A 21,176-nucleotide genomic window follows, 5' to 3' on the forward strand; every position below is an offset into this window, starting at 1 on the left:
AATACTCATCAAGACACATTATTTGATGAGTAAAGTTGCACATTTACTTAGACTCCAGATGCTAAAACCAGAGAAAGTCATTAAATTTTAATATTCATTATGTTCTGTTAATGAATCGATGCTAAGGATAAGACCAGAAAGTTCGGAAATAGAGAAGTTATTTTCGCTTGTAATCAGTAGAAAAATCTTTTTTTTCCTCAAAATTTTTGGTTGTAAGACTAGAAAATGTGACCTTTGGCCTTATAGAAGTTATTTTTTTAAAATGGGCTCGTGAGCAAACTTTTTTTTTCTTTTTATTACAAATAACCTCTTATTACTTGACATCTCCTCCTCGGGCCAAAAAAAAAAAAAAAAACCTAAAAAACTAAAGAGAAAAAAAAGGAAAAAGTTGCCATGGCGACTCACTTCTATCGTAAGCTGACCCGACACTTAACTCACCTCACTCGCTCCAGTACTCCTCGTCCTTGGCCTCGTCCTCGTCGTCCTCCTCCCCGATCTCCACCTCCGCGCTCCGGAACCGCCGCACGTCCTCCACCACCGCCTGCCGGAATATCCCCAGATCCACCGCCCCGGCCACCATATGATACCCTCTCATCTTCATATCCTCCGGCCGATCGTGCGGCATCGCAAACCCCCCAAGGTACGGCCCCCTTTCGCCGCTGCCGCCCTCCGCTGCCGCCTCCGCCGCCACAACCTTCTTCCTCATCCCCAGAACCCTCCTCTCTGCGTCCTTCATCACCTCCCTCACCTTCCGGTTCCCCGGATCCCACAGATACCCCATGCTCGCGCTCAGATCCAAAGGCCCCATCTGCACCACGTCGACCCCCTCGACGGCGGCGATCGCCTCGATCTCCGCCACGCCCGCCACCGTCTCCACCTGGCACATCACCAGCAGCTCCTCCTCCACCCGTGCCAGGTACCCGTCGTCAATGCCGTAGGCGGAGGCGCGCACAACCGTGTGGGCGGACCCCCGGACGCCACGCGGAGGGAAGCGGGAGTAGGAGACAGCGAGCTCGGCGTCGGCGGGGGTTTCGATCATGGGGAACATGAGGCCCTGGGGGCCGAGGTCGAGGGCCTTCTTGGCCCAGGCTGCGGAGGGCTCCGGGAGGCGGAGGATGGCTGGAGTGTGGGCGGCAGCGAGGGCGCGGAGGCAGGGGAGGGCCTCGGCGATGCCGCCGGGGCCGTGTTCCATGTCGACGACCACGTAGTCGTACCCGGCCAGTCCGGCAATCTCGGCGAGGGACGGGGAGAAGCTCAAGAGGAAGAGGCCGTAGAGGGTCTCGCCGGCGGCGAGGCGGGACTTGAGGGTCCGCGAATGGTGAGTGAGGGAGCCGGGATCTGGATCCAGGGAGGAGGAGGCGGCTCTAATTCGAGAAAAGGAGGCTCGTTTCTTGGAAGATTGGGGGGTGATGGAGATGGAGACAGGAGCGAGGGTTTGATTGGATCTGAGGTGGAGGAAAGAGGGGTTTGGGGGATTTAGGGTTTTGGACAAGAAGGGAGGGGGGTTTCTTTGGCCACCGGTGGCAGCGGTGGCGGTGATGGTGGTGGAGAAGGAGGAGACGGCCGCCATGGATTTCCACGCTAGGAAAACAGCGGGGAAGTCGGACCTCCGGGTATCAGCGTGAGAGCGATGGCGAGAATGAGAACAAGACGGCGGTGCTAAGGAACTGGGAATCTGATGCCGTCCCACCCTTGAATGGGCTTATCTTGGCGCGGCTAGGTTGGACTTAAACCTAGAAAACGAAATTTTTGAGCTCTTTTCCAGAATAATATATATATAAAAAAAATTAATTATTAAAATAATTTAAAATTTAATTTTTTTTATCAAATTAATGCAAAAAAGAAAAACATCATTTTGACATTTTTTTCCCCTCCCACATCACCCTTCTTTCCACGATGGCATCGTCCCAAAAAAATAAAAGGAGATGCCTTAAAAACGTCATTTTGAATGGCGTTTTTCGAAACGCCATTTAAAATCACATTTTCAATTTTTTCCACCAAAAAAGAAAGAAAAAAATCGGAAAAGAATGGAAATTTTTTTTAAATTTTAAACTAATAAATAAATTTAAATTTTAATTTTGATTGAAATTTAAAATATAAAGATTTGAATTTGTAATTCAAATAAAAAAAATAATTTTAGATTTTTTTTTTCAATTTTTTTTTAAAAATATCTAAAAAAATCTTAAGAAATTTAAAAATAAAAAATATCATAGAAAATAAAAAAAAGAAAGAAATATGAAAGAAATAAAAATTTTAAATTTAATTGAAAAACATCATTTCAAATGCTTGTCAAAAAATATAAAAAATAAATTTAAAAAATAAAATGTACTATTAAAAAATAAAAATTTTAAAAAAATCAAAAAAATAAGAATTATAATTTAAATTTTTTAAAAAAATTAAAATTTAAAGATTAATTGAAATAAAAAAATTTGTAAATTGAACTTTAAAAAAAATAATTTTTTTTAAATTATTGTAAAAAAATTATCTCAAGAAAAAAAATATTATAAAAAAAAAAAAATACCCTAAAAAAGAAAGAAAGGAAAAAAATAGAATTGAAAAAAAAAAATTTAAATTTTTACAATATTTTAAATTTTAAATTTTAAATTAAAAAAAAAAATTTTCATTCTATCCCGATTTTTTTCTTTCTTTTTTGGTGGGAAAAATTGAAAACGCCATTTTGAATGGCGTTTCTAAAAATGCCATTCAAAGTCACGTTTTCAATTTTTCCCACCAAAAAAAAAAATAATCAAAAAAGAATGGAATTTTTTTTTAAAATTTTAAATTAATAAATAAATTAAAATTTTAATTTTGATTGAAATTTAAAATATAAAGATTTAAATTTATAATTCAAATAAAAAAATAATTTTAGATTTTTTTCAAATTTTTTTTAAAAAATGTCTAAAAAAAATCTTAAGAAATTTAAAAATAAAAAATATCATAGAAAATGAAAAAAAAGAGAAAGAAATATGAAAGAAATAAAAATTTTAAATTTAATTGAAAAACATCATTTCAAATGCTTGTCAAAAAATATAAAAAATAAATTAAAAAAATAAAATGTACCATTAAAAAATAAAAATTTTTAAAAAATCAAAAAAATAAGAATTATAATTTAAATTTTAAAAAAAAAAAAATTTTAAAGATTAATTGAAATAAAAAAATTTGTAAATTGAACTTTAAAAAAATAATTTTTTTAAATTATTGTAAAAAAATTATCTCAAGAAAAGAAAAAAATATTGTAAAAAAATAAAAAATATCCTAAAAAAGAAAGAAAAGAAAACAAATTTAAAATTTAAAATATTGTAAAAATTTAAAATTTTATTTTTTTTTCAATTCTATTTTTTTCCTTTCTTTCTTTTTTAGGATATTTTTTATTTTTTTATAATATTTTTTTCTTTTCTTGAGATAATTTTTTTACAATAATTTAAAAAAAATATATTTTTTTTAAAGTTCAATTTACAAATTTTTTTATTTCAATTAATCTTTAAAATTTAATTTTTTTAAAAAATTTAAATTATAATTCTTATTTTTTTAATTTTTTAAAAATTTTTATTTTTTAATGGTACATTTTATTTTTTAAATTTATTTTTTATATTTTTTGACAAGTATTTGAAATGATGTTTTTCAATTAAATTTAAAATTTTTATTTCTTTCATATTTCTTTCTCTTTTTTTTATTTTCTATGATATTTTTTATTTTTAAATTTCTTAAGATTTTTTTAGACATTTTTTTAAAAAAATTTGAAAAAAAAATCTAAAATTATTTTTTTTATTTGAATTACAAATTCAAATCTTTATATTTTAAATTTCAATCAAAATTAAAATTTTAATTTATTTATTAATTTAAAATTAAAAAAAATTTTCATTCTTTTCCAATTTTTTTCTTTCTTTTTTGGTGAAAAAAATTGAAAACGTCATTTTGAATGGCGTTTTTAAAAAAACGCCATTCAAAATGGCATTTTTAAGGGTTTTTTTTTTTTTGAGACGATGCCGTCGTGGAAAGAAGGGTGACGTGGAAGGGGGAAAAAACGCCATTCAAAATGGCGTTTTCCCCTTTTGCATTAGTTTGATAAAAAAGTTAGGTTTTAAATTATTTTGGTAATTAATTTTTTTTTTGTATTATTCTGGAAAAGAGCTCCGAAATTCTTTGTACACGGCGAGCGCGCTACTTCGTTCGGATCACGTAGTCATAATTTTTAAATATATATTTAATATCGATAATTTTATTTTTTTATTTATAATTTAAAATAATAAAAATATTATTTTTTTAAAAAAATTATAATATCCTGTATTGGTATTATGGCATCTTATGTTGCGTTGAAATTATAATTCTCTGCACACGATGTCATAATTTTTTTTATAAGATGTCATAGAGAAAAGAGGATATTTTTGTCATTAAAAATGTCTAGATAACTACAATTTTTTAATGAAAAAAATATTTTTTTCTCTTTATGATATTCTATAAAAAAATTATGATATCTTTCGTTGAAAATCATAATTTCAATACATGATGTCATAATATCGACACAAGATGTCATAATTTTTCAGAAGGAAAGGAGCATTTTCATCGTTCAAAATTTTAAACAGAAAAGTAGAACTGCAGACATTAAATGAACATTAAATGCGCATTGAAAAATGGTGACTACGTGGTCCATTCGGATGAGGTAGTGTACTCTACGTCGGATTTTCTACACTGCAGGTGGTGTACAAAAAATTTCTCAACTTAAAAAATTATGCAAGTTGTCATAATTAGGCCTCTAGAATTATGGTTACCTAGGATATCTAATCTCATTTGTTGCTCTAGCTTTCATTTTTTAGTATCGACCCAATAGAATACTTTCATCATTAGTATTTTTTTCGATCTCCACACATTTTACCACTCCATCATAAATTAGTTCTGTCCGTACCATACTTCAGCTTGCTAATTTTTACTGTCTCTCAAAAATTAAATCTGAGATTTGAAGGTGGACTTGAAAAGCAACCTATAGATGCTTTACGTCCAATCATTTTAGATATCCTTCTATCCTTTATTTTTTCACGATTGCTAATATAAAGTTAACTAATATTTATTTCTCAGATATCATCATTGTTTCTTCTCCGAGTTAGCCGTGGGCCATGACCGTTGCTGTGCATGAAATGTGCAGGAAAGTTCATGCATGGTGAGAATACTATAATTGAAGGTCCGAAGCATGTTGCACCAAGGGGGAAAATCACTAGGAGGATTTCATTAGCAAGGAGAATAGCTTCTAAGCATATGAATCTGGCTGCAGATCGGCTACAAAATTTCCTGAGCATGCGAGCAAGCACATGCTGTGTCCAATTGGAGCATGAATCAATGCATTTCGAGCCTAGAAGATTGAAAGCAATAATTATGAGTCACATGGAGAGTCCACTAATATTACAATTTGAGGTAAGGAATTTGAGGCAAGTATTATGTCGTCAATTACTTTGATGAAATAGTTAGAAGTGTAACTAACAAGGTCATAGTTTGTACTTAAGTATCATTAGAAGTGTGATGAGTATGGCCACATTGCAAGTTTGAACAAGTAGTTGATTCTGCTTGCTCGACCTACCTCTCCTAAGCCCTTTGCGGTAATGCATTATTTCAGAGACGATATTAGATACAGTGATGGGTTCAATGGAGGGTAATAAATCCATGTGAGGAAGAAATCATTGTACAGGTCAAGGAAGGGCCTACTTATCGTTTCCCCACTTCGCCTTGAGAGGAAAAATAGGCAGCTCAGAAGTGGCATAATATCTGTTAACACTGCGTGGTTTGCTAGAACTACATCTTAGTCATCATTGAGCCAAAATATTGGCCTTTAAAGAACTCGTGGACAAACTCAGTTATAAGTACTCAGTGGGCAATAAAAATTCAGCAATAGGGCAGGCAAATAGTCAGATGAAATTTTATGAAGTGAAAGTCTAAATTTCTATTTAAGATTATTGTTGGCAACAGAGTTTTTAAAATTTTTAAAAATAAAATTTTTAAAATTTTTGAAAATAGAATCTTTACAAAAAAATTTTTGGCAACTGCGTCTATAAAGTATTTTAGAACTGTAATATATATTTAGTAACTAAAATTAAAAAATATATTTGGTATGATAAATGATAATAAAAGATATTAAATAATATTATATAATAAAAAATAATATAAAATAATATAATATTATTATTAAAATATTATTATACTATATAATGCTATTATCATATAATGTAATATAATATTGTAATATAATATAATATTATTATAATAATTATAATATAATTTATAATGTAATATAATATATTGGTTATTGTTGGAAAAATACAACCGACCTCCGATTCTGACTCTACATCGGTCGAATGAACATACTATACTGATTTACAATCGATTGACCGATCGAGAGTTGGATATTATTGATCAACAACTGATGACTTAATAAGCCTTCGATCGAAAATCATCGGCATATCAGAGTTACCAGTCGATGAACATTCGGATCTTCTATCGACTTATTAGTATTACCGACATACAGTCAGCTTATCTGTTCAACACATCCTAACCGTTGTGAACGGTTATCAACTACGTGTCACGATAATTAGGAAAAATTAACGATCCACTAACTCCACAATAATGGTCAAAAAATTTAGTGTCATAAAAAGTGAAACCACATGCTCGACGGTTACATCAGAATTATCTATAAAAGAGGGGTAAGTGAGCAGCACCAAGTGAGAGCAAATTCTGAACCGAGACTCTGCTACTCAATTTATTTACTGTTCATCAATTCCTCTCTGACTTAGGCATCGGAGGGTCCCTGCCAGACATAACTCCAGTCTGTGAGGACTTGATTTTGCAGGTACTCTTCACTGACGACAGGCGATAAGGAGTTGGCCGCAACAGATTGGTGCGTTAGGAAGGAGAAATCCATAATCAACCATGCCAAAAACTAGAGCCCAGCACTCGACTGGATCGGCGAGGCACTCTTCTTGTCGAAAAGATGCTCCTCCCCCACCTCCGGTAGTAGAGCCCAATTCCTCGCATCCTGTGCTCACCATGGATGCGCAGATTGCTGCACTCATGTAGCAGATAAATATTTTGATGGAGGCAGTCAAAAGCCTTCAGCAGCAACAAATCCAGCAGCAGCAGTCAGTGGAGCAACCGGTGGCTCAGTCGGTGCCGTCTAAGCACAGCCGCCATCCTCCGTGATGCTCACCCTCCTCATCTCCGGAGCGACCATCTCGACACTCCCATCGAGACGGACAACCACATTCTCAGCACTCTCATAGTGCCACTCACCATTCGCAGCGTTCTCCTTCTCCTTCTCTTGCACACAGTATTAAAAAGGAGAAACGACCACGGACGCCTTCTGCTTTTTCTTCTTCAAATTCTTCAGGAGGTTCCAACTCTGGAGTTTTCCAACAATGACAACTTGACGACTATGAACACAAGTTTCGAAAAATTGATTGTCGGCTCGTCCGACTTCAAGTGGAAGGTCGGAAGTCGTCCAATGACTACAACTTTCACACTGCCCAGCCTCTTTCGGTACATCCTGGAGAAACTGATTTTTTCTCGATTTAAGATGCCACAGATGGAGTCATACGATGGCTCCATCGATTCGATCGACTACCTGAAGAGCTATAAGTCTCTTATGATGATCCAAGGGGTAACCGATGCCCTCTTATGTATTGACTTCCCAGCAACTCTTCGGAAGGCTGCTCGAGCCTGGTATTTCAGACTCCAATCAAGAAGCATCAATTCTTTCGACCAGCTCGAATATTCTTTTGTAACCCACTTCAGCACAAGCTATCACGAACATTCGACAGTCTCTTCTCAATCAAGTAAGGTGAGACAGAGACACTAAGAGACTTTGTGGCTCGTTTCAATACAACCACGTTTGAAATCAGGGATCTCAATGAAGTTATGGCTATATCGACTATGAAAAAGAGTCTGAGGGGATCTAGATTTATTTACTCTTTTGACAAAACTCTCCCTCAGATCTATGCTGAACTTTTGGAGTGCACGTACAAGTATATTCGTGCGGATGAAGCTGCTTCTGACTGACTTCAAACAGATGAAAAAGGTCAGAAGAAGAAATAAAAGAAAAGTGAAGCTCCAGTCGAATCAAGTCGGCTACCTCTTAATAAGTGAGCTTCACCCCGATGATGGAGTCCAAAGCTGAATTATGGTAGGTATAACTCCTACACTCCTTTTTCTGCTCTTCATACGTAGATCCTGATGGAGATCGAAGGAGCAGAATACTTACAACACCCCCACCAATGAAAGCATCATCGAGGAGCCGAGACAGAAAGAAGTACTGTCGGTTCCATCATGATCATGATCACGATATCGAACAATGTATCTAGCTCAGAGACGAGATAGAAGTCCTGATCCGATGAGGCTATCATGAAAAGTTTCGAAGGGATCAACCGACTCAACCTCTTGCTGGCCGATAACCTCAGCCGCAAATTGAGGAGACTATCAACAATCGGCCGATCGTAGGAGTGATCAACATGATCTTCGGACAACCAGACTGGGGGGCAACTTCTAAATAAGAGTCGGTGAAGAAGTGACGACTTAATAATGTAATAATTTTTTCAGAAGAAGATGCTCGGAGAATACAAACTCCTCATGATGATGCTATCATTATTTCGGCAATGATAGCCAATTATGATGTAAAAAAAATTCTTGTAGATAATAAAAGTTCAATCGATATTTTGTTTTACTCGATTTTCTCTCGAAAGCAACTACCGATCGATCGACTCAAAAGAGTCTCGATGCCATTGGTTGATTTCACTGGAGATGCTGTTACTGTGGAAGAAAAAATCACTCTCTCCTTAACTGCAGGAATTGAACCACAACAAAATAATGTCCTTGTGACATTCACGATTGTCCAAATTTCCTCAACTTATAATGCCATACTCGGATGATCTAGTCTTAATGCTTTGAGGGCAGTGATCTCGACATATCATCTACTGATTCAATTTCTGACAAAAAATAAAGTTGGAGAGATGCGTGGAGATCAGCAACTTATCCGATGCTGCTTTCTAGTTTCTACATAAAATAATAAACATGAAGTCTCTTTGTTCGTCGATAAATTGGACCAAAGAGAGAATGAGGAGAGGGGTGAATCAGTCGAATAATTGGTTTCCATCCCGTTAAAAGAAGAAGATCCTGAGAAGACGGTCTAAATTGGATCGCAACTATCTGATCCGGAGTGACAGCAATTAATAAATCTACTCAGAGCAAACGTCGATATTTTTGCTTAGTCAGCAATAGATATGTCAGGAATTCCTCCGAAAATAATAACTCATCGGCTCAATATTGATTCGAAGGTCAAGCCAGTGAGACAGAAGAAAAGGCTTTTTGCTCCTGAAAGGCAGAAGATCATCGACGAAGAAGTCGACAAGCTCCTCGTAGCTAGCTTCATCAGAGAAGCTACTTATCCTAATTGGCTCGTCAATGTTGTGATGATGAGAAAAATTAATAGAAAATGAAGAATCTGCATCGACTACATAAATCTGAATAAAGCTTATCTGAAGGACAGTTTTTTCTTATCAAAAATTGATCGACTAGTTGATGCGACTTTGGAGCACCGACTCTTAAGTTTCATGGATGCTTTTACAGGCTACAATCAGATTTAGATGACATCTGAAGATGAGGATAATACAGCCTTCATAACTGACAAAGGCATTTACTGCTATAAAGTAATGCCTTTCGGTTTGAAAAATGCTGGAGCCACTTATCAATGGCTTGTCAGCAAAATTTTCAAGAAACAGATTAGGTAGAATATGGAGGTATATGTAGACGACATGCTGGTGAAAAGTCTTCAAACTACTGATCATATTCGGGATTTAGAAGAAGTCTTCGGCATACTTCGATGACATCAGATGAAGTTGAACCTAACAAAATATACATTCGGAGTAACTTCTGGAAAGTTTCTTAGTTTTCTCATGTCACAACAGAGAATCGAGGTTAATCTCAAGAAAATAAAGGTTATCATCAACATGAAGCATTCTAGTTTCAAGAAAAAAATACAACAGCTCAATGAAAGAAACGCTGCACCCAGCTGATTCATTTTAAGATCAGCAGAAAGATGCTTGCCTTTCTTCAAGACCTTGAGGCAATCAAACGACTTCATATGGTCGGACGAGTGCTGACAGTCCTTCGAGGACTTGAAAAAATATCTTGCATCTCCATCTCTGCTTATAAAACTAAAAGTCGAAGAAACTTTGTATCTCTACTTGACGACATCAGCAGAGACAGTTAGTTCGGTGCTTATCCAAGAAGATGAAAATTAAATTTAATAGCCGATCTACTATACCAGCAAGGTGCTTCACAATGTCGAAGTGAGATATTCAAGAGCAGAAAAAATGATTTATATTTTAATTATATCATCACAACGGTTCCGCCCATATTTTCAAGCACATCTAATTATCATCTTGACAGACTAGCTGCTAAAGATGATCTTGCACTGACTTGATACATCAGGTCGAATGGCAAAGTGGACGATAAAGCTTGATAAATTTGATATACTATATCGTCTGCGTCTATCAATGAAGGCACAAGTTTTAACCGACTTTTGTCATCGAATGTATAGTATCAGACAATAAACCCGAGGATGAAGCTAATGACAGAATAAAACAAGCCACGACTTCTGAACCTGACTTGATGTCGACATGGATGCTACATATTGATGGAGCATCAAATGCGCAAGATAGTGGAGTTGGTCTCATCCTCACCAACTCCGAAGGGATTATATCTTAATATACCTTTTGATTCAATTTCAAAGCTTCAAATAATCAAGTTGAATATGAAGCACTCTTAGCCGGCTTAAAAATTATCAGAGAGCTCGATATCGACATTTTGAAGGTCTTCACTGACTCACATTAATTGCTGGATAAGTTAAGGATAAATTTGAAGTCCGATACCCTATTATGATGAAGTATCTTCAGAAGATAAAAGATCTAATTTCAATATTAAAATATTTTGAAATCTTTTACATACCAAGATAGAGAATGCTCAAGCCGACATACTTTCATGACTCGTAACCTCTTCTTTCAACTTATTGATTCGAATATTCGTTGAATATTTTGAATAGCCGAGCATTGATAAAGTCGAGGAAGTGCTACAACTCATTGATGAACCAAGCTGGATGGATTCGATCATTCAGTACTTGATTGATGGAACTCTTTCTACAGATTCCTTAGAAGTCAAGCAACTCAGATGGACAGCTTCTCAATATATTTTAATGAATGATCATCTATACAAGAGGTCGTTCTCTCTTTTCTTACTGAAGTATTTGGGGCCAACAGATGCTAACTATACACTCAGAGAGGTTCACGAAGGGATTTGTGAAAATTATTTGAGAGGCAAATCTCTAGCTTACAAGATTCTACGATAAAAATACTATTGGCCCAACATGAAGAAAGATACGATTGAACTTGTCTGAAGGTATGAACCATGTCAGAGATATGTAAAAATACAACACTAACTAGCAAATCAATTAACATCAATTATTGCGTCATGACCCTTCGCACAACGAAAAATTGATATACTGGTCAGAGGAAGTTCATAGTGATCACCATCGATTACTTCATCAAGTGAGTGGAAGCTGAACCTTTGACATAAATTACTGAGAGTAAGATAGAAGACTTCATTCAAAAATCGATCATATGCAGATTCGGTTTGCCACACACCATCATCACAGATAATGGTCAGCAATTCGACAATCAGAGTTTTAAAAAATTTTGTGCGAAATTTTATATTACGTACAAACTCACATCAGTCGGCCATCCACAGTCTAATAGAGAAGTGGAGGTAACAAACCGAATGATTTTACATAGACTCAAGATCAGACTGAATGAAGCTAAAGATCTCTGGATGGAAGAGCTATATCCGATCTTATGGGCATACTGAATGACTCTTCGCATATCAACAGGAGAATCGTCATTTAATTTGGCTTATGGAATAGAAGCGATGATCTCACTCAAGATCGGATTACCATCAGCAAGGATGGAACAATACTATGAGCTGAACAATTCAGAATATCGAAAAGTTGACTTAGATCTACTTTCAGAAGTCCGACAACAAGCTCAAGTTCGGATGGCAGTCTATCGGCAGAGAGTAGTCCGATATTTTAATATAAAAGTTAAATCAAAGATCTTCTATCCTGAAGATTTGATCTTAAGAAAAGCAGACTTCTCGATCAAGGAAAGTTGTCTTTGAATTGGAAAGGATCTCACAGAATAATCGAAACACAACGACTGGATGCATATCGATTGGAAACTCTTGAAAGATCAACTATTCTCCAAATATGGAATGCTGATAATTTGAAAATATGTTATCAATAAAGTTGTCTGCATATATACTATATAGAATGAAACATCGCATTTTAGAATCACAAGTTTCAGTCAACTGTGAAGTAGTAATGGACCGATGAATAGATGGTCAAATCATCGACTATATTTCGATTTTCACTGAAAAAATTGACATATGAATTATACTTCAGCTTTCACTGTAAAAGCCAAAATACCGACTATATCTCAGTACTGACTATATCTCGATTTTTCATTGTAAAAGCCGACTCTAGTCGAACAACTATTATGCCGACTTAGTCTTAATTAAGTAAAATATTATACCAATACGATCAAGATCGAATTGAAATTATACCGACTTGACTACAATCGGTCGAAAGATATTCGACTTGCTATCGATTATCAAATAACTTGACGTACTAACCCGACTAAAAGTCAGACGTAAGATATTCGATTTATCATCACTTATTCTAATACTTACAAGTATGTCAAATATATATGTGACTAACTGATAATTCTACAACTACTATCGAATGTAAGACTTATCGATCGATGCTCAAAAGTTAAACAATTACTCAACTACTGTCGAACGTTCAGTTTATCGATCGATATTCGGTAATTAAACAATTACTTATGACATTATACACATACAAGGAAGAGAATTGGTACTTAGAAAAAATTTTCATTCATTTCATTGAAAAGAAAGATTACAAAAGTGGACTGAAGTCTAATTACAAGTATTTGATTACAAAAAAAAAAATAAATATTACACTGATCACTGGTCGCCATCTTCATCTCTTTGTTTCGGAGTGGCATCAGGGACTTGGATGACTTCTGGTGCTATCGGTGTCCTCTCTTGAGTCGATGCCGCATCTTCTTCGACAGCTCCATCTTCTGGCACTAGAGGGATGACGTTGCTCAAGTCAAAATTTGGGTATAATTTTTCGATCGCATTCTGACTGTCCTCGTACCCGACATAATGGGAGGCGAATCCGCCTTCAAAGATCTCTTCTTTGAACTCCTCTGAATTCTTGAAGTTCTCGATTGCTCGATTCAGAGCCTCCCTCGCTGACTCTACCTCCACCCTCACCAATTCTACATCGGCTCTTGCGGAAGACGATTCTTCATCGGCCAGTGTCAACCTTTCTAGGCTAGCTTGATGTCGCATTACATGTAATGTAGCATTACTTGTGAAAATGGTGAAACAAACAGTGCAATCTGATTACCTATTGTAAAATTGCATATAATCTGGTCAGGATTATATGCTACCAAACATCCTCCTAGGGTAATGTGATTGCAGAGAAAATGTGATTACCTGATAAAATTATAGAGAATCCTATATTGTAGTGTTTGATATATGTAGTAATGTTGTTATAAAATTATAAAAAATCTTATATTGCAGTATTTGGTATACAATTTAGATTATATGGAATATAAGCTAATTTTTTTCAAAGTATCTCATCCTTACTTATTAATTATTGTCTATTTTTTAAAGGGACAACTTAATTTAAGGACCAATTATTTTTTATGACATCATCCATTATGTTTTCTTTTCTATTTTCACCAACTGGGACTATCTATATTTTATTTTGATGGAGATATTTTGGTTCTGAAGTTATCTTGTTGCAAGATTGCGGCATTGCAAGATTACATGTAATCATATAGCCATCTCCTCTTAGACAATCAGATTACCTCTTTTTGAGGTAATACTGCATTACATGTAATACAGTATTACCTATAAAAATGACGAAACAAACAATGTAATCTGATTATCTGTTGCAAAATTATATATAACCTTATTTGGTTTATATGCTACCAAACACCCCCAAAGTTGCTCCACTTTGATTTTTTGGATTTCTCCTCCCAATGTCCAAGGTGGTTCTATTTAGTCGTTATTGGCTGTAATACGAGGGGGGGGGGGGGACATTGGGTCCGATGGTGGGTAATCACCGTAGCAATTTGTATATATATATATTTCTCTCTTTAACAGCAATACACTTTAATCATCACACTCTTATAGCATGTACGATGCCAAAACCTAGCTTCTGCTGATCGGCACTTGCACCCTTTGACAAAAGGATTTATTAACTATGTTTGAGAAAATCTTTGTCCTTTGTTTGAAATAAACATTGTAAGCTGTTGTAATAGGAATACATCAACTAAAAACATCAGCAAATGTGATTAAGAAAATAAAAGAAATATCTTCCTATCCAATTGCTTGATTTATTTTCACAGCCAATGCACTTCTGCAATCAAAATATGCCATATGGGTCCTTCTAAAGATTTATACACTGCCTTGAGTTAGTTACAGATCCACTTTTTATGTAGTATCACAAAGAGGTCAAAGTTCCAAGCTTCAATCTCAATTTTATTTTGCTTAAACTACATGATTTTCCATTTTAGCAATTTTGACGGTTTCTACTTCAGTCTTGGAATCTCAATATTTGAAAGTTTTAGAAATTAGAAAACATCAATTGAAATTTGAAAATATTAAACTCAATAAAAAAAAAAAACAACCCAAGAGATGTTTTAGATGCATGCTTTGTTATTTAGGACTGTTGGATGTATGGTTTCACATAAAAATAGTCAATAATTATTTCTAAAGAAAATGCACGGAAAATAATATTCGCACTTTACAATTTGATGCCACTTTAATGGACAATAATAGGATTCTTTGTAAGCTGAGCTTGAGGATGTTCCAGCCTATATGAAAAGGAAATATTTTTTCTCTAAAGCATTTTGGAGTCAAATATCGCAGTATCATCAGATATTCTAAAAACTTGCGAGTTCTTGTTTATGTGGAGATATCTCTTTATATCTGAAGAAATAAAGAAATGACAAAATATCTTTTAGCATGCGCAACTCACTGAACACATTTTAAGTTAAATTTTTTTACAATAGATACTAACAATTATAACCTTCTTTTCTGTTCCTTTTGCTTTGAGAACTTTATGGTCCCTCCTTTTCCAGCTAATGGTCCTATAATTAGCCTGTTGAATATGTTGATCTTCATTTAGGTGGTTTATCTATAGCTATTGATAAATTCCTGCAGGTAAATGTCCAACCTCATCCATGGAAGCCTGCTTTTTCTTATGAACTAGATAAAGTTTTATGTAAAGCAAAATTTTGAAATATTTTCCTCACATCCCTTTTCCATTAAACTCAATGCTGCACTTCAACCTGCCTTTAAGCGGATGATGTTGGTTCTCTGGTGGTGCCATGGCTGCATAGCTTGTAATTATGAGTGATTTAATTTATAAAAAAAATGAAATGAATATGATGAGTGAACCTCCTTCCATTAATCAAATATGGTAATATATTATTTTAATACAAACTGACAAGAAAGATAGTGCCTAGTGGACTAAAAGCTATGTAGCATTAACTGTTCGTAAAATCATTTAAAATGGAGCACTGCTAAAAGAATTCAGCAGTGGGACTGTTATAGCCCAAACCTCAGCCCACCGAAGCCATTCAAACGAAAAAAAAAAAAAAAGGAAAAACAGAGTAAAACCGGGAAGAAGACTCCCGGTAGGAGTCTTCTTCTCCGGCGAGTCCCGAGCAAATTAGGACTCCTAGGACCCCTCGGAGTCCTAGGGTGCTCTATAAGAAGACCCCCTCCCTCTTGAGACCGATCATTGGCCTCCTCTCTCTCTCTTTCTCTCCGTTTTTCTCGATCGAAGGCCGCGGATACTCTTTGATTTCTCGCCGTGATTGCCGCCGACGAGGTCTCCGGAGGCTAAGGTAAGTTTTCCTCTTCCTCCCCTCTTTCTTCTCCTTCCTCCCCGTGCATTTGTGCGCGGCTGCCGGTGACGAAAGTCGCCGATTTTCGGTCGGGAAAGACACCCTGTTTTTGAGCTCTTTTCCTTGAATTTTTCCGGCGCCGGCGATCGGAATTGATCGCCGGCCACCCTCCTCCGTGATCGGGGGAGTGATTCCCGTCGGCCGCCGGCCTCCACCGCGGCGGCCGTGGCCCGAACGGTCGGTCAAGGCCGGAGAACCCCCACCGTCCCCTGTTCGGCCTGGAAGGAACCAAGGAAAAAGAAGAAGAAGAAGAAAAAGAAAAGAAAAAGAAAAAGAAAAGAAGAAAAAGAAGAAAAAGAAAAAGAAGAAAAAGAAAAGGAAAGAGAAAAAAAAAAAGAAGGAAAAGAAGAAAAAAAAGGAAAGAAGAAAAAAAAATAATAATAATAAAAAAAAAAATATATATATATATATAAGTAAATAAATAAATAAAAAATTAAAATTGATGAGAGAGAGAGTTTCTCTCTCTTCTCTCTCTTCTTTCAGACTGAACCCTGATTTTCTCTCTCTGGAATTGGACTTTCTCTCTCTACTTTCTCTCTCTAGAATTTTTTCTCTCTAGCTTGTTTCTCTCTCTTGATGGATTTCTCTCTCTCTAAAGTTATCCTTCTAAGATTAGTGTAGTGGAAGGCTTCATTTGATGATTTTGATCGAGTTCAGGGAAGAGTCTGATTTTAAGTGAGATCTTGATTTAGGATTTATTTAGATTAAATTTTGAATTAAAATTAATATAAAAATATAATTTTGAATAATAGGTATGGAAGAATCTCCTAGAAGTTAGTCGATCTATTCATTCAGTGCTCCGTAAAAGGTAAGTAATGAATCATCTTCTCGAGATATTCCATATTTATTCTGAAAATAAATAATTATTCTCTGAAATTATGCATGATTTATGGAATTATGTTTTGAAAGAAAAGTGTTTTTGAAATGTTATGGTATATCGATTTATGCACATGTTTAGTGAAAGATTATGATATATATTGTGGTACTAAGTGTTTTGATATAGATCGGATTTATGCTCTCAGCCTAACTATGTTTCAGTGGGCCCCGCCAATGGGGATTATACGTTGGTACTTTGTGGACCCTGTCAGTGGGGGTTGTGTGCTGGTATTTGTGGACCCTGCCAGTGGGGGTTGTGCACTGGTATTTCTGGACCCTGCCAGTGGGGGTTGTGCGCTGGTATTCTGTGGACCCCGCCAATGGGGGTTAAACGTTGGTCATAGTCAAGGCTGTTGAGTTACGAGTGTTTTGAATCGAATCGGATTTATGATTATATTATATGTAAATATTTAAAAATATTTGATCAGTATGAAATATACTCTTATGTTTATTTGCAGCATTATTCTTGAAAATTAGATAATATCTGAAATATCTGGTAGAGATATTTGTTACTTACTGGGCTGTCTAGCTCATTACCTTTCTTTCTATTTTTTCAGATTCAGATAATTAATTTCAAGCGTGGGAAGAAATATTGGGACAGAGCTTTTAGAAGCGAGATTAGCATTGTCAACTTCATTGAATTTAGATCTATTGTTTTATTGTTAGCAAAAATTTTATTGGATGTAAGACATTTGATTTAATTACTTGAATTACAGTTGAATAATAATTATTTGAATTTATTCCGCTGCGATGCATTGATATCGTGATGAGATGCCTTGCATGCTTATGGAGAGAGTTCTTCATGAGTATGCGGCGGTTGCTGCGACTCTCGATCCATAAATCTCGGGTCGGGGGCGTGACAGGGACAGTTTCTGTTGGACAAGTTAAATAGGTATTAAAAAAAAAAAAAATTTCTTTCAAGTTTGGTACTCTTCAATGCTGCCACCTCGAAGACCGTCTATCGAAAGGTCATTATGGGGCTATTGTTCGTATGCGTAACATTGTCAACTTGACCTTCTATTTTTTTTGTTGGGGCGGGGGAGGGGGGGCGGGGGGGGGGTGGGGTAAAAAAAGTTTGACCTTCTTTGCGAGGAAGCTTTGTGCTCCTTTGTTGTCTAGAAGCTCATGGTTGCAAGTCTTATAGTTGTCAATTTTATCTTAGAGTTGAAAATGAAGTTGCCGAAAGATGAAAAAAAGCAGAGAAATGGAGAACGAAGATGGTGCAAAACAAAGAAGCAATCTTCCTATGTTTGGCAACAAAATTACATACATTTGATCTTCTCCGGATGGGGCAGTTCGAATATGGATCACATATCGATATATCCATATATATATTCATTTATATTTTATAAATGTGGATGCAGATACAGACATCAATCAAATGCTAAAAGAATTCATATTTATATATGTTCTAGAAAGATAGGGATGCGTATTAGATATATAAATTTGATAGTTTAATTTTGTGGGTATGGAATCAAATTATTACTACATAAAAGAGCAATGAAGTCAGTAACACATTAATACATTCATTTATTTTTTTGAAAAATTCATGAGTACTTTGCAAGACCAAATAGAACTAAAATAGAATCGAATATCAAATATGGATTGGATAATTGCATATCCATATCCATATCTATTTTTATTTGATAAATATGCATACTAATACCGATATCAGCTAAATTTTCAAATTTATATCCTGTCCAGATAGATTCAAGTATGGATGATATTTTTCTATCTATTTTCACTCTTATTCTCAGATCTCCCAATAAGGGGTTCGGCACTTATCCTAGGACTTTGAAAAAAATGTTGGCTGGGTAGAGGTTCTGGGCGGCCTTCTGGTTGGGTCCTACCATTTGACTTGGTTCAACATCTTGAGAAGACAAGGATAGAAACCTTCATCAAAGTATGGAAGTTGTCTTCTCATTCCACGTTGGTTCGTCATCTTGTAACTGACAAGTCATCATCTTAGATCCCTCGATGCATTATCCATAAAAAGATACTGTGATTTTTTACTGGTCCAATGCTGATCATTCTCACATATTCTGCCTTTTTCTATACCAAATTTATATCATCGTTCAGAAGAAAAACGACCAGCAGCCTTTTTTTTTTTTTTTGATACAAATAGACGGTCACACCAGTCTAATGTGAGAGCAGTCTAAAAGGTCAAGATATAAACTAGCAGCCTTTTTCAGTGTAGTTACTTTGAGAAACAAATAGGGTTATATGTTATGACCATGGGTCATATGTAAGCAAATATTGAGGGGCTTGATATTAGAAACCATCATGCATGTTTGTGTTCATGATATGCCTGACGTTTTAATTGCATTTTTCTCCTTTGACTGTAATCTCATCCTTTTTTTGGCTAAACAATCTTATTCCTGCAATTATCTGTTATGAATCAATTTGTTCCAGACGGAGATGCAACAATAGAATATATGAATTTGATAATCTAAATTATTTCTCGTGATCCAGATCTTTTAGAACAAATGGAAACTAAATTTTCATTAATTTTTATGCTTCTAACCAATGAATCAATTAAAAGTGTTGTCTTATGCTAGTTAAAGTTTAATCTATTGATTCAAGACACAATGATGTTTAAAACATCTAATGTCTTGGCTTCATCCTTGAGTTCAGGAAGTTAGCTTTCTTGAAAATAAAAAGAAAGAGGAGAGGGACCAAAAAATAAAATAAAAGAACACCAGACGTTTGAATTGGTCCAATAGAAAGCTGTGGGAGACCACTTCCTTAGTTACAAACATGAGATACAAGCTGCTGATGTTATGTATAATGATCATAGGTCTAATTTAGACACATCAGCGTGCCATTGAGGTGCCACAGTAGAATTCGAGTTGGACCATGGGACTTGGAGAAATGAGCTTCTCCACAAGCCTTGTTTTAGTGTTAGCACATCAATAATTCATCAGCACAAAATACGAGATCCACCAATTCAAAGGGAAAATTGGAGTTGCATATGGGATGTTTTGGTCAGATTGAAGGATATGTAAGGCAAGGCCTGCGTTACACAGCCCAACCCATGTTAGGCCCATCTTCTTCACCCTAAGATCATCTTGATATTGTGACTGAGCCAAGGCTAATATCCAGCTAGCGCAAGTGAAGATTTCAGCGCAAAAAAAAATCATGAAGTATGTCATATATTTTATATGATAACACAAAACAAAAACATGTTGAAGATTTATTTCATACATAGAGCTAAAAAGAGGGACCATGGCAACATTATTTTTTTCTCTGTAAGAACAAGTATAACATAAAAAAGGAGAAATGAGTATAGGGATTTTCAGGAAACGAAGTTTAAGGTGAGGTGTTAAACGAGATTTTTAGATATTAGATGGAAACTGAATAGTAAATATATATTATTTTTATTTAGTTAGTTGGATAAAATGTGGCAATAATATGTACTTAATAATAAAATATAATATGTAATCTATATAATAATAATAAAATAATAAACGAATAATAGAGATAATATTTCATATTGATATGTAAGATTATAAAATAATCCATGCCATATGTCAAGTTCGGAAGTCACCACTTCGGAGAGTGATGTAACTCTTCAAAATGCAAGGGAATCTCAAACCTGTGTCTCTATGCAGCCTTCTTTTATAGGATTTTATATGCATGAATTTTTTCTGTGTTTTCCCGATTCCTTCGATCTCTTTTTGTCTGCTAGGCTAAGACTGAAGGGTTTCAGAGAGAGAGATGGGAGGAGTAATAAAAATCACTGTGAAGGCTGTCATAGTCAACAGCTACTGGATAGTCATGGATGAGGCATCGGTAGTCCGGAAGGCCTCCAGTCCATCCATAGCCACCATCACCATTGTGGAGATGGTGGCCGAGGAGGCGCCATTGGTCTCCATCCTTTCTTGCGAGAATGATCGGACAGGTGTGCCGGTAATCTCCGAGAGCCAGCTCCCGACATGAGAGATCAACGACTGGGTTTTTATCAGGAAGGAGGAGGAACTTCTTAATTCACTACATTCGGTGCCTAAGCTCATGTTTGGGCTTGTCCCCATGCTTGAGGCTATGGTGGCGATCGTGAAACTCAAAGATGCTATTGACAAGTGAGTTCTAAGTTTGTCGTACCCTTGATCTGAGATCGTGAGCTGAGGATCATGACAACCACTGTATACCTATGGAGAATTTTCTCGATAAGTATGCAAGGTATTTCAAAATAGATATCACGTAACTATA

The 21,176-nt window shown here is 35.6% G+C and overlaps 1 protein-coding gene across 1 annotated transcript; it reads right to left on the reverse strand.

Moving 5' to 3' along the window:
- Positions 1-271: 271 nt before the first annotated feature.
- On the reverse strand, positions 272-1,705 carry LOC105059436 (uncharacterized). Its single transcript, XM_010942729.4, has one exon. It carries the CDS (start codon positions 1,568-1,570, stop codon positions 440-442), a length of 1,131 nt encoding a protein of 376 aa, XP_010941031.1. The 5' UTR covers positions 1,571-1,705; the 3' UTR covers positions 272-439.
- Positions 1,706-21,176: the final 19,471 nt, after the last annotated feature.

The sequence above is a fragment of the Elaeis guineensis genome, chromosome 16 (assembly GCF_000442705.2).
Source record: "Elaeis guineensis isolate ETL-2024a chromosome 16, EG11, whole genome shotgun sequence".
NCBI lineage: Eukaryota > Viridiplantae > Streptophyta > Magnoliopsida > Arecales > Arecaceae > Elaeis > Elaeis guineensis.